This window comes from Schistocerca americana, chromosome 2, assembly GCF_021461395.2.
Source record: "Schistocerca americana isolate TAMUIC-IGC-003095 chromosome 2, iqSchAmer2.1, whole genome shotgun sequence".
Lineage (NCBI taxonomy): Eukaryota > Metazoa > Arthropoda > Insecta > Orthoptera > Acrididae > Schistocerca > Schistocerca americana.
This window is the reverse complement of record NC_060120.1, coordinates 1,022,256,605-1,022,271,361: the sequence shown is the minus strand read 5'-3', so window position 1 is coordinate 1,022,271,361 and position 14,757 is coordinate 1,022,256,605. Positions and strand designations below refer to the sequence as shown.

The window sequence follows — 14,757 nt, the reverse complement described above, 5'->3', positions numbered from 1 at the left end:
TGACTTATGTGCTGGCTCAGATTACGAAAAGTAAAAAACTAGAGACAGAAAGAAATGACAAAGAATAGGAAAAAAGATTTGGAAGATGAATGTTGAAGTAGCACGAATAGCCAGCGAAACACCAGGTGTGCTCCTCATTGGTATATTATTAGTTGAGGTAATCATGCAAGATTGTATCTCACGTGCTGACTCCCCGCTCAACTGCGATGTTGTAGCCTGCTTCTACTGTTACAACGTGTTTCCTAATTTTCAGTGTTGCGGGACACACGACACCGGGTACAAGTGCTTTCGCGATGTACTACGCCAGCAAGCACGCCGTCAAAGTACTGCTCGAAGGGCTGAGGAAAGACCTGGCCGCCAAGGGCAGCAAGATACGAGTCGGCGTAAGTTATCCATTACATGGTGCACGTGTCTAATAGACCAACAGGTTTACGCTAACTGCTATGATGTCAAAGATGTATGCATATCAGTATTGTTAAGAGTCTGATATTTCTTTCAGTCTGTTTTCATAAATTAACTGAGTACTTCTATTCCAATTATCATTAGTGATCTACCTAGTGTCATACACCGATCTCCTAAAAATATCCTGATTCTCATAGATCAAGAAGATGTACAAATCCAACTATTGAAAAAGTAACTGGTCGAATAGAATCACATAGCCAAAGTGTAAGAACATCACACATGATGCGTGAAGCAATGAAACACAATTCTGGACGAAGAATCAATGTTTGAGCATAGACTATGTTGTCCACGTACAGGCTTGGTGAGTCTAGTATAGGTCAGTTAACACAATGTGCTCCTCGTATTGTGAATCCCATTTTTCTTTAAAAAAACTGGTCTGTGGGGTGTGGGTAGTTAACTCAATGAGTAGCAGCATGGCTATAGTGAGCATCATAAACGTGTGTGAAATCAGCTCATAAGATCGAGATCTGCGTATCATGTAATGAATTAATTGCTATATTCTTCCAGAAAGCAGACTGCAGTTGTAAGAGTCGAAAGACATCAATATGAAGCAATAGTTGCGAAGCGAGTGAGACAAGTTTGTCGTCTAGCCCCGAAGCTATTCAGTCTGTACGTACACTGAGCAAGCAGCAAAGCAAAGGAAGGATAAATGTGGAAAAATTTAGAAGAATAAGGCAAAGCTTGGAAGTTTTCCAGTGACGTAATTTTATGAGAAATTGCAAAATACTTGGATGAGCAGTTTAGCGAAACGGATAGTGTCTTGAAAAGGGGTTACAGGAGGAACATGAACAAAAGTAAAACAAGGCTAAGGGAATGCAGTCGAATTAAATCAGGCAATGCTGAGGGAATTAGATAGGGAAATGAGACAATCAAATTAGAAGATAATTTTGCTATTTGGGCATCAAGATAACTGATGATGGTCAAAGCAGAGAGGATTTAAACTGCAAATTGTCAATAGAAAGAAACACCTCTGGAAGAGAGGAACTTGTTAACACTTACTGTGAATTAAAGTGTTGTAAGGTCTTTTCTGAAGGTATTTGAACAGAATGTTGCCTTTAAAACATGTGTAATGTGCACAATAAACAATTCAAACAGAAGGAGAATAGAAGCTTTTGAAATTTGTCGCTAAAGAAGAATACTGAAAATTAGATGAATTGAGTAATTAATGAGGAGGTACTGAATCGAATTCAGGAACAAAGAATTTTGTGGCACAATCTAAGAGAAAGGATCAACTGACAGGACACAGCCTGAGGCATCGAGGAACCGTCAGTTTCGTAATAGAAGAGAATGTAGGAGCTAAAAATTGTAGAAGGAGGTCAAGGCTTGAATACAGTAAGCAGGTTCGAATTATTGAAGACTATAGTATTTATGTGGGAATGAAGAGGCTGGTGCAGGACAGGCTAGCGTGGAGAACTACATCAGACAAGTCTTGAGACTGAAGAGCACCGTAACAACATACTCTCCTGTGTATGTTCAAGCATTGTTGGCCCAAACAACCACGGTATTATTGTTCTTGGTCTCCCGTGGCCATTGTCGGAAACATGTAGTGATGTTATAATACAGGGTGTGCCCCTCAAACCTCACTGATTTCAAGGACCCAGGAGAGAAAAACCACAGTAGATGTGACAGTGAAAAATGCACCAGAATGTAGAGCATCTCAAAGAATTTATATTCCCACGTCAGAAGTGCCAGAGTGCACCATGGTCGCAGGAAGCGAAAATGGCCACTGCACAGCAGCGCGCACAAGCTGTAGTGTGGTTTGCAGAAACAAAATTGTCTGCCGTGTATGTTCAAGAATTGTTGGGCCAAACAACCACGGTATTATTGCTCTTGGTCTCCCGTGGCCATTGTCGGAAACATGTAGTGATGTTATAGTACAAGAGTTACAGTGGTGTCCAAGGAAAACGCTCACACTGTGAATGATTTCAAGACAGTTGTGCATATACTATCAAGTGGTTCACAGTGTCCTCGTGAGATATAAATGATAAAAACGCATTCTCAGGTGCAATAATATTGTCATAAACTAAAACAAGGAAATTGTTACATGTTGAACAGACATGGTTGTATCAAGTAACTGCTAAGGAAGCTTTGTCTGCAGATTAACACATATACACATTTCTATCAGGAAATGTAAAATTGAAAATGTACCACTCAGCAGAGACGCAATGTTTCGTTTGAAACCATTAATTTCACCGATTTTCAACGACTGAAAACAGATTAAAACACTTCTCAATCTACTTGGCAACCATAACTGGAATTCTACGATAATGATGAAAGGTGAAGAATTGAATCGAAACTTGCTCCAGGGCCAGAAGTCGAGCCCAGCTGTCCTTGCTTACTAGGCAGAAATGCAAACCATTACACCACAGCAGCAGTGTTGTCCAAATAGCTGAACGAACTACCCAAGTCGAATGATGTCCCCAACACAAACTTCATATCTTCAGCTTATTTTCCCCCTACATTGTCAGTATTGCCACCGCTCTCCGACTTTGGAATAGCACCACAGCGATGGATGTAATGGGGAAGTCCTGTACCATAGGTGATCTTATAGATCTTGTAATTAAAATTTCCCCGAGACATTTGAGCCTCATATTTATAAGCTGAAGATATGAATTGATGTTTGTGTTGGGGAGGGCATTCGACTTGGATAGTTCATGCAGCACTCTTCACCAGAGTGCAGCAATTCTGCCTAGTAAGCAAGAGGGCCTGGGTTTGTGTCCTGGCTGTAGCACAAATTTTAATTCAATTACCAATCGTAGATAAAGATGAGACTTAAATGCCTCAAGGAAAATTTAATTACAAGATGTATAAGAATGATTGGAATTCATCATCTCCTTCCTCCGGAGATTTGAATTTTCCGTGTACTATGATATCAGTAGAAACAGAGTTCAAGGAATTGGAAACGAATGAGGAAGGAAATCCTATTGAAAGGAGCAATTCCACAATTTGCCTTATGTGATGTGGGGAAACCACAGAAAACTAAATGTATATGCTCCATAAGGGATTTGAACTGCCATGCTCCCGAATGCCACCTCGTTTGGCCAGTCATCCATGAAGAGAGTGGCCCTCTATTGACCTGCAGATCACACTGCACATAGCTGGGAGCCCACCGTTTCCATCTATAATGCTTCCACATCCTCTCGCCTACATCCCACCCCTGTGTGCAGTGCCCGATGAAATTTCCAATCCAACCGCTCAAATGAGTGAACTCGCACATTTTTTTATGTGTTTAGAAATTGTTGCCACCATCCCTGATGCAAGTACGCGGAACCACTTCTCGAACTCTATATATTACTTGTCCCCTATATACCACTGTCTTCACTTTCAAATCACGTAGTTAATAATATATAGAAACCTTTCCACCAACTGGTTTCACATCTGAACACATTGCTCCACTCCATTTTGGCTTGATGCAGCAACAGTGGTTCAAAGCTCCAAGATTAAAAAGCAGTCCCGGTTGCAAGTGTTTTATTAATAATGACACGTTTCTCCTGGTTAGCGCATCTTCAGATTATTTTGAACAGCGGAACTGCTGTTTCACAGCTGTCTTCCAACAGTTTCAGAACGCCAATTGTCATCGTTCTTTCAAACATACGATTGCTCTCTCTCTATCAACAAATGACATAAATAGATTGTAGAGTCACTGGTTTGCATGTGATAGTTTTGTGCAGAACCATCATGATAATCGCGTACCCCAAGTTGTTCTTAATTGTTTGTTACCGCGAGTTAATATTTATGTGATTTTTTCCAGTGTAACTCAGTTGCTATTTGTGATACTGAAGTTATGTAAAAACTACTTGCTGTAACCAGATGATCAACTTTCTCCCCGCCAGCTGGGCCATTACTGTGAATTTTTGATTGCTCTGGAAGAAGTATCATCAAACAAGAACACATGAAATATTAGTTCGTTTTATTACGTAAATGAGTAAGGGATTTACTTAAGTTTGACACATTTTTTGACACAGGATTTTTGTATAATTTACAAGTGTCATTGACAAGCAAAGAATCACTTGATGCTCTTATTTATAAACAGTTCTCACGCAGTATGAAATGCAACCTTTACGAAAGTTTGTTTTGTCAGAAAAGTTAACTACTCGTTGATCCTACATTGTTATGTTGAGTACTTCAAATGAGGTCACGAAGTGGGTTGAGCTCAGTGTGATGGGACTACAGTGTTGGGGGATTGACGTAGTCTTCAAGAGCGCCTTCCATACGTCGTTGCGGATTGCAACGAGCCCTCACTAATGTCTGTGGAATCGATTCGCGTTGCCAACTTCGGTTTAGCACCGTGATCTCTGGACGATACAACACTGCTGTAGGCGTGTAACTCGCTGTTAATTACCTTAAGGGAATCTCTCATATCTATCGGCGAAGAAATTGTAGCAGAACTGTTACAGCACAAAGGGCAATTCTGAACTGAAGGCAGCGACGACCATATCAGCTGTTGGGACAGCGCACTGCAACTGGGTCTGTCATAACTTCAGGCGCAGTCATAGCCTAAGAGATACAGATCCAATGACAACTGCCAGGTAGCCTTCGCAACTTCATGAAGTGCCAGCGCGAGGCCTCTGTGATATAACTTCGACCGAATCCTAATCACATAGGATAAGGTAGTGCACCGCATGTTTTCAGTAATCGTTGGACGTTTTGTGCAAGGACAGCATCTACTTTTGAGTTTTGTTCGAGTTGAACTTGTTTCTGGTATGTAAAATCCGTTACTTTTTGTTGTACACTTTACGAAAAGTAAGCCGATGCACTATGAAGCAGTTACCCGAATGGAACGGAAATCGGTAGATGTGATGTTCCAGTACAGACAAACAAATGATTACAGTTTTAGAAAAAGTAAACGATTTATTATAGAGGAAGAGATTCACAAATTGAGCAAAGTCAGTACCGCGTTGATCCAGCTCTGGTCCTTATGTAAACAGTTATTCGGCTTGGCAATGACTGATAGAGTTGTTGGATTGCTACTGAGGGATGTCGTGCCAAATTCTGTAAAACTGGCGCATGAGATCGTCAAACTCCCGAGATGGTTGGAGGCCCCTTCCCATAATGCTCGAAACGTCCTCAATCACGGGAGATCCAACGACCTTGTCGGCCAAGGTAGGGTTTGGCAAGCACGAAGGCAAGCAGCGGAAACAGTCACCGCGTATGCTGAAATGTAAGCCCAAGATGGCTTGTCATGAAGCGCGAGGAAACGGGTCGTATAAAGTCATCGAGGTACAGCCGTGGTGTAAGGGTGCCGTGGATGACAACCAAAGGGGTCCTCCGGTGAAAAGACATGGCCCGCCAGACCATCTCCCCTGGTTGTCGTGCCATAGTGCGGGCGACATTCGGGCTGGTCTCCAGTGCTGTCTGTGGTGTCCCCAGACACGTCTTCTTCGCTGGTCATAGGGCCTCAGTTCAAAACGGGACTCATCACAGAAGACAGTTCTACTCCAGTCAGTGAGAGTCCAGACCGAAGAGGTGTCAGGAGACGCCCTGGACAGTGGAGCGATATAAACCTGAAAGTCGCCCGCCGCCATATGTCCCCACAACCAAGAGTGATGGTCCAACAACCACAGCGCCCGCCTGGGCAGCAAGTCACGGAGGTTCTTCTATGGCACCGTAGGAGGACTTCCCTGTTGTGCTCTCCAGGCGGGAGCTATCGTTACAGATTCCCATGCGTTCGTATGACGCGGTTGTGATCCCCAATGACTGATTGGTCCGACCGCTACACATCTATGGTTTCATAATTATTTGCTGGTACCTGAAGATGTAGCGTTAAGGTTCGAAACCGGCCGTGGAAAAAATTAAGAAAATTGTTAGCAACTTATCGCATAAATAGGACACCTTTGGTTGTTATCCGTGGCAGCCTCACAGCTCAGCGGTACGTCGACGATATTCTATGTCCCATTTTGTTGCCCTACATGACAAGCTATGCTGGAGCTACACATCAGCAAGATAATGTCCACCTACACACGGCGAAAGTGTCTGTTGCTTTTCTTCGTGCTTGCCAAACCATGCCTTGGCCAGTAAGGTCGCTGGATCTCTCCCTAATTGAGAACGTGTGGATCGTTGCGGCTAGGGCCATCCAACCAGCTCGGGAGTTTGACGGTCTAACGCGTCAGTTGGGCAGAATTTGGCGCGACATCGCCCAGGATGACATCCGACAACTCTATCAGTCAGTGCCAAGACGAATACCTGCTCCAGAAGAACCAGAGGTGGACCTGCGTGTTAGTAACTTGATCAATTTGTGAAGCTCTTTCTCGTGAACAAATCATCCAGTTTTTCTGAAATTGTAACGGTTTGTTTGTCTGTACACGGGGTTTCCATCCAATTCGGATAATTCCTTCCTGGGGCGTTGTCTTGTTTTTCTTTTGTCTGAGGGTGTATAAGTAGTCGTCTTTTAATCACGTCCAGCCTATTTTTTCTTGCCTTCGAAGAGAATCCTTGTTGCTTGATCAAGGTAACTGAAACGGGGTGCACCTCTTATGTAGGATAGAGTGTTACACTCGGAATACATTTCACACATTCGCATTCAACCAGCCCTATAATAGAAGTTTAATATATTTTCTTTTTCTGTTTTGAAATGATAGCATTCACTTAACGTGTGCTCCAGTGCTTATTTGAAATTACGAAAGTTACTTCGTTTTTACAAGTGCGAAAAACCTTCCCAACGTACAACGTGGTCATCTGATCAGGAACAATTACTACACTCAAATTTAAACGTATTGCAATTGAGAATATCTTGTTAATACTGTATTCAATAGTCTATGTGTTACATTATTACTCTACAAGACGCCAATAATCGGTACCTGAAATTAAATTAAGAAGAAATATTATCAAAAACCAGTTACAAGTTACAAACATTTTCAAATAAAACCTACTGGTAACCAACACATGTTTCCATTTTCAAAACAGCGAAAATTTTAACATCAAAAGAACTTAGTTCTTTCGCAGCTATCGAGTGTTCTGTGGTAGAAGATCTTATAAAGTTTTAAGGTGGAAGATGGCGCACGATCGATAAACTACGGCTTAACCGTCCACACATTAGGTAACTACTTTAAAACATATACAGAATTTTACTCATTACGAAACTCTATAATCGAAGAATTGATGCCGAGCGGTCTAAGGCGCTGCAGTCATGGACTGTGCGGCTGGTCCCGTCGGAGGTTCGAGTCCTCTCTCGGGCATGGGTGTGTGTGTGTTTGTTTGTCCTTAGGATAATTTCGGTTAAGTAGTGTGTAAGCTTAGGGACTGATGACCTTAGCAGTTAAGATTTCACACACATTGGAACATTTTTTTTGAAGAATTGATAGCATCTACAAAATATGTTTTATATATTGTGGAGATAAATATGTACAACTCCCTAACATTTACAACTGCTGCACAAAATACCTCATGCGTCACAACAATAAAAATAGTATAAAATGTTGGAAGCTGCTTGTAGTGGTTTCTGATGAGCATCCCTTCCTGCGTTTCTAAAATCAGTTACTAGACTGAAAGGCTGACTAAGAAACATCATGTGTTTCTCGGTGCACTATCCTCCAGAGGCAACATACTTCCGTATCAAGTCGTACACTAAATTTCAGGACGAACGAGGAACAGGCTAGTAAAATAGATTCGTCTCAGAATGACACATCTGTTTACATAGGAGGTTTCGTGTCACATTATTTATTAAAAGTCATAGATGGGTGCGGTAAATGTAAAGCACATGTAGCCGTGGGTGATGAGTTCACCGAGAGAGGGATAAACAGTGGCATTAACTCTTATCTACTCTATCTGTGTCGTTGAAGGATACCAATTCTTCCACTTATATTACAGGATTATATAATACACCAGTCAATTAATAACAACAATTTGCTGTATTCCTGTTATCTTCTGCCAATGCTCTCTATTCAGAGCGACCTCCTTGCGTACACTGGGATGCTAAGTTATTTCGTTGATGCGGTCATTCAAAGAACGCCGTGGTCTGCTGAATTTTCGTCTGCCGGGTGGTTTCCAATAAAAACAAATTTTTTGGCCACCGGTCATCTGGGATTAGCAACAAATGCCCACAACAGGTTAATGATGTTCTTTCAATTCCATATGTCACAGTTTCGTTTCCCCTCACTCCAGCTCTTATTTCATGGTTAGTTTTATCTCAGTTCTTGATATTCTGGGGCTCCTTCGTACACTGACATGAGCAAAGTCGCGGGATAGCGAATGCTCATACACAAATGACTGATGGTTCAAATGACTCTGAGCACTATGGGACATAACTTCTGAGGTCATCAGTCCCCTAGAACTTAGAACTACTTAAACCTAACTAACCTAAGGACATCACACACATCCATGCCCAAGGCAGGATTCGAACCTGCGACCGTGGCGCCTAGAACCGCTCGGCCACACCGGCCGGCTACACAGATGACGGTAGTATTGCGTACACAAGGTATAAAAGGGCAGTACATTGGCGGAGCTGTCATTTGCACTCAAGTGGTTCACGTGGAAAGGTTTCGGTACGTGATTATGGCCGCACGAAGGGAGTTAACAGACTTTGAATGCGGAATGGTAGTTGGAGGTAGACGCATTGGACATTCCGTTTCGGAAATCGTTACGGAAATGAATATTCCCAGATCCTCAGTGTCATAAGTGCGCAGTGGCCGACGGCCTTCGTTAACGACCGAGAGCAGCGGCGTTTGCGTAGAGCTGTCAGTGATAGCAGATAAACAGCACCGCGTGAAATAATCGCAGAAATCAATGTGGGCCGTAAGACGAACTTATCCGTTAGGTCAGTGTGGCGAAATTTGGCTTTAATGAGTTACGGCAGCAGATGACCGACGCGAGTGCCTGTGCTAACAGCAGGTAATCGTCTGCATCGCCTCTCCTAGGATCGTGACCACATCGGTTGCATCCTAGACGACTAGAATACTGTGACCTTGTCAGGTGAGTCCCGATATCAGTTGGTAAGAGATGATGGTAGGGTTCGAGTGTGGTTCAGACCCCACGAATCCATGGACCCAAAGTCTCAATAAGGTACTGGGCTGGTGGTGGCTCCATAACGGTATGGCTGTGTTACATGGAATGTACGGGTTCTGTGGCCGAATTGAACCGATTATTTAGTGATAATGGTTATGTTCGGCTACCTGGACACCTTTTGCAACTTTTCATGGACTTGATGTTCCCAAAGAGCGATGGAATTTTTATGGCTGACAATGCGCCGTGTCACTGGGCCACAATTGTTCGAGATTGGTTTGAAGAACATTCCGCACAGTTCCAGCGAATGATTTGGCCATCCAGATATCCCTACATGATTCCCTTCGAACATTTACGGGACATGATCAAGAGTGCACAAAATCCTGCACTGGCAACACTTTCGCAGCTATTAACTGCTACAGAAGCTGCATGACTCAGTTTTTGTGCAGGGGATTTTCAACGACTTGTTGAGTCCACTTCACGTCCAGTTGCTGCACTACGCTGTGCAACAGGAGGTCCGACACAATATTACGTGGGATCCCATGTCTTTTGTCATCTTAGAGTACATAATTCATTTTCACAGCTATGAGTCTTCTTTTGAGGCCAGCATTTGAAACCCATTGTTCTGATCCATAGCACAGGATAGATTCACCCATTATCCTAAACACTCTTTTTTTACTCATGGTAGCAATTACCTTGTACCACTAAAATAAATTCTTTAACCCTTTTACTTTCTGCTTTGTTGTATTCTGTCTTTTAATTCTGTGCTATCCAATCCACTTTTGTCAGTATTCCCCTATGTATTTAAATTTTTCTGTTTGTCTCATAACTGCTCTACCATTGATAGGAACTTCAAATCTAGTGGCACTATTCACTGTTCCTACGAGATATTCGGTTTTTCGTAAACACATCTGTAGTCCCCATTTGTCATATTTTTGAGATAAACGTCATTTTATGACGTTCCTATTGATCTTCTGTTAGAATGACTTGATCATAAGCAAAACTTAACGAAAACACTTGTACACCACTGACGATGATTCCCATACCTCCACGGCACTTCTACACAAAAACTGAAGGAGATGAGCGATATACTGCGGCCTTGCCTTAGCCCTTTTGTGACATTAACAGATTCTGATAAATTTGATCTGTTTAATCTGTAGCTTATTGTCTCTGTATATTTCAATATCAATCAGTAAAGAATGGTCATCCCTACATTTTCCAAAACTTCCCACAATTTTTCTCTAGAGGATGGAGTTATAGGCTTTTGCTAAATCTATAAAGGCAATGTTTAACTCCTTGCCTACTGCTGTAATTTCTCCATTGTTGTTGTTGTGGTCTTCAGTCCTGAGACTGGTTTGATGCAGCTCTCCATGCTACTCTATCCTGTGCAAGCTTCTTCATCTTCCAGTACCTACTGCAACCTACATCCTTATGTATCTGTTTAGTGTATTCATCTCTTGGTCTCCCTCTACGATTTTTACCCTCCACGCTGCCCTCCAATACTAAATCGGTGATCCCTTGATGCCTCAGAACATGTCCTACCAACCGATCCCTTCTTCTGGTCAAGTTGTGCCACAACCTTCTCTTCTCCCCAATCCTATTCAATACTTCCTCGTTAGTTATGTGATCTACCCATCTAATCTTCAGCATTCTTCTGTAGCACCACATTTCGAAAGCTTCTATTCTCTTCTTGTCTAAACTATTTATCGCTCATGTTTCACTTCCATACATGGCTACACTCCATACAAATACTCTCAGAAACGACTTCCTGACACTTAAATCAATACTCGCTGTTAACAAATTTCTCTTCCTCAGAAACGCTTTCCTTGCCATTGCCAGTCTACATTGTACATCCTCTCTACTTCGACCATCATCAGTTATTTTGCTCCCCAAATAGCAAAACTCCTTTACTACTTTAAATGTCTCATTTCCTTATCTAATACCCTCAGCATCACCCGATTTAATTCGACTACATTCCATTATCCTTGTTTTGCTTTGGTTGATGTTCATCTTATACCCTCCTTTCAAGACACTATCCATTCCACTCAACTGCTCTTCCAAGTCCTTTGCTGTCTCTGAGAGAATTACAATGTCATCGGCGAACCTCAAAGTTTTTATTTTTTCTCCATGGTTTTTAATACCTATTCCGAAATTTTCTTTTGTTTCCTTTACTGCTTGCTCAATATACAGATTGAACAACATCGGGGAGAGGCTACAACCCTGTCTCACTCCCTTCCCAACCACTGCTTCCCTTTGATGTCCCTCGACTCTTGTAACTGCCATCTGGTTTCTGTACAAATTGTAAATAGCCTTTCGCTCCCTGTATTTTACCCCTGCAACATTTAGAATTTGAAAGAGAGTATTCCAATCAACATTGTCAAAAGCTTTCTCTAAGTCTACAAATGCTAGAAACGTAGGTTTGCCTTTCTTTAATCTATTTTCTAAGATAAGTCGTAGGGTCAGTATTGCCTCACGTGTTCCAATATTTCTACGGAATCCGAACTGATCTTCCCCGAGGTCGACTTTTACCAGTTTTTCCATTCCTCTGTAAAGAATTCGCGTTAGTATTTCGCACCCGTGACTTATTAAACTGATACTTCGGTAATTTTCACATCTGTCATCACCTGCTTTCTTTGGGATTCTAACTATTAATTTCTTCTTGAAGTCTGAGGGTATTTCCCCGGTCTCATACTTCTTGCTCCACAGATGGTAGAGTTTTGTCAGGATTGGCTCTCCCAAGGCTGTCAGTAGTTCTAATGGAATGTTGTCTACTCCCGGGGCATTGCTTCGACTTAGATCATTCAGTGCTCCGTAAAACTCTTCGCACAGTATCATATCTCCCATTTCATCTTCATCTACATCCTCTTTCATTTCCATAATATTGTCCTCAAGTATATCGCCCTTGTATACACCCTCTATATACTCCTTCAACCTTTCTGCTTTCCTTTGTGACTCAATCTTTAAGTTCTGAAATTTCAGTTCGGAAGGAACTTATAAGAGAAAACAATTATAGACTGTAATCTGATAATTTATTTTAATTTAATAACTTCCATGTTAAAGTAAATTAACTCGGAAGATCAATCAATAGAATAATTATCAAAAACTGGACTGTGACGAGGGTATGGTCTGGAACCGAGTGACCGCTACGGTCGCTGGTTCGAATCCTTCCTCGGGCATGGAAGTGTGTGATGTCCTTAGGATAGTTAGGTTTAAGTAGTTCTAAGTTATAGGGGACTGATGACCTCAGAAGTTAAGTCCCATAGTGCTCATAGCCATTTTTTGTGACGGGGGTGAAGTGAATCAACAATGCAAGTCTACTAAAATAAAAGTAAACTCTGTACCTCATCAAATAATACCTTGTTCCTCATTTCAAAACCTTTTTCATGTCCGTACGCTATCCAGCCATTGTTCTGAGTCATCCTTCCTCCTCAAAATAAATCTGCAACTCACATAGTTCCAAAAATGCATCCATACATTACACTGTTAACTCAACGAAAAATCCGCCTGCTGCACACTGCAGCTATCCACTATTGGTGTGAAAGATACTACAACTCCACAGTGCTGCCATCGCTGATACGGATACTGTTGCCTCTGACGACAATTCTTCAAATGTATCATTTTTCTTTACAAATATTAACACTTCCAATAACATCATCAAAAAATAGCCATCTTACACGTCGCTATCGCTGATGAATAGCAGTCAGCATGGGTGCATCGACTAGCCACATGCTGCAGACCCATACACAGTGAAGTTCGGGCGCCCACAGGGGATCGGCATTCAGGTGCCGGGTACGGGCTTGACCGCCCCGATCGCGAGGATGGAATAAACCTCTACAAACAACCCCTCAATCTCAAGTTGTTCTGTGCGCTGATGAGATGCATGGCTGTTGAGGTGGAACAGTCATTAGCGGGCAACCTCTGGGGTACCTGCCGCACCTCAGTTGTATAAGGCTTACCTAGGCTCGCGGGGCTCTGTGTAGGTGGACTTGTAGTTCCCTAGCTGCTCATGGGACCGAGATGGATCCTTCGAAATTCTCTTTTCCTCCTCCCAGAGGAAAGGGTGGGCCGCTGGAAGGTTCTAACACCCAGTCTCTCAAGAGGACTTGTGCAGTCAGCGCCACTGACTCCAGAACTTCTTTGACAAGTAAAGTCTTTGGTAAAAGAATGCATTCTGGTAATCAGAACGTGTTTCTCATTGTGAAACGGAAGGAGGGTAGTTTCGAGAAGGTTTCGCCCTTCTATATACAAAAGAGTTTGGATGGAATCTGTGGCTCCTTAAAATCAGTGAAGCACTTGCGTAATGGGACCTTGCTAGTGGAAACTTCTGCTTCCCAGCAAGCAACTAATCTCCAGTCTGCTAAATGCCTTGGGGAGAATCCCACAGACACTGAACTGCACAGCACCTTGAATTATAGCAAAGGTGTTGTGGCATGCCAGGATCTAGTCGACATTCCCAGGGAAGAACTGCAACGTGAGTGGGCTCCAGAAGGTATCGTTGATGTACAACATATCATGAAGAGAGTTGATGGCAATCTTGTCAAATCCGACTCCTTTATTCTGACCTTCAGTAGCACGAAACTTCCTGAACATGTTAAAGCTGGCTTCCTTCGCCTTAGTGTGAGGCCTTATTTCCCGACCCCAATGCGCTTTTTAAGTGCCAGCGTTTTGGGCATACCACCTTACGGTGTAAAGGCGAAGCGACTTGTCGCAACTGTGGTAAGGCTGCTCATAAGGAGTTGGTTGCTCACCTCCAGCCAAATGTATCAATTGCTCTGGGAACCACCCTGTATGGAGTAGGGATTGCCGAATATTTTTGGAGGAACGCAAAGTCCAGGAAATAAAAACAACCAAGCGTATCCCCTATGGTGAGGCCAAAAAGATCTACAAGTTGATGCACCCTCCCACATTTGCTGCGTCTTTTGCATCCATGGTTCAGTAGCCTGCTCCAAAAGCCGATGCCTCTACGCAGACAGAGGTGGTGAGTGTTGGCACTAACACCTGCAGATGTCAGTGCACTTGCAACGTAGCCAGCGATTCAGAGCCTGTAATCCATACTCGAACGGCAGGCAAAGGTACAGTGGCGAACTTGGGCTAGCCCCTGGCGCCTCCAACAGCTGAGGCTGTTCCAAAGGTCAGTACGGCCATTACCCCTCCCACATTGGCTCCCCCAAAGCTCACCAAACAGCAGAAAGCTTCTATACAGCAGCAACAGAGGGTCAAATCACGTGGTAAACCGTCTGATTATGCAGATGTCGTTTTATGTGAGGCTTCATCTGACTCTTCCCCAGAGCTGTTGGAGTACGACGCATGTGTGGGACAATCATCTCGCCCCACGCCTGCCCCTGCACCTGCTGCAGT

General features: G+C 42.9%; 1 protein-coding gene across 1 annotated transcript in view; it reads left to right on the top strand.

The window, feature by feature from the left end:
- LOC124596397 (dehydrogenase/reductase SDR family member 11-like) overlaps positions 1–14,757 on the top strand; it is a 119,080-nt gene that overhangs the window by 70,400 nt on the left and 33,923 nt on the right. The window contains exon 4 of the mRNA XM_047135524.1: positions 254–383. Within this exon, the coding sequence (XP_046991480.1) occupies positions 254–383 (130 nt within the window). The remainder of the gene's footprint in view (positions 1–253; positions 384–14,757) is intronic.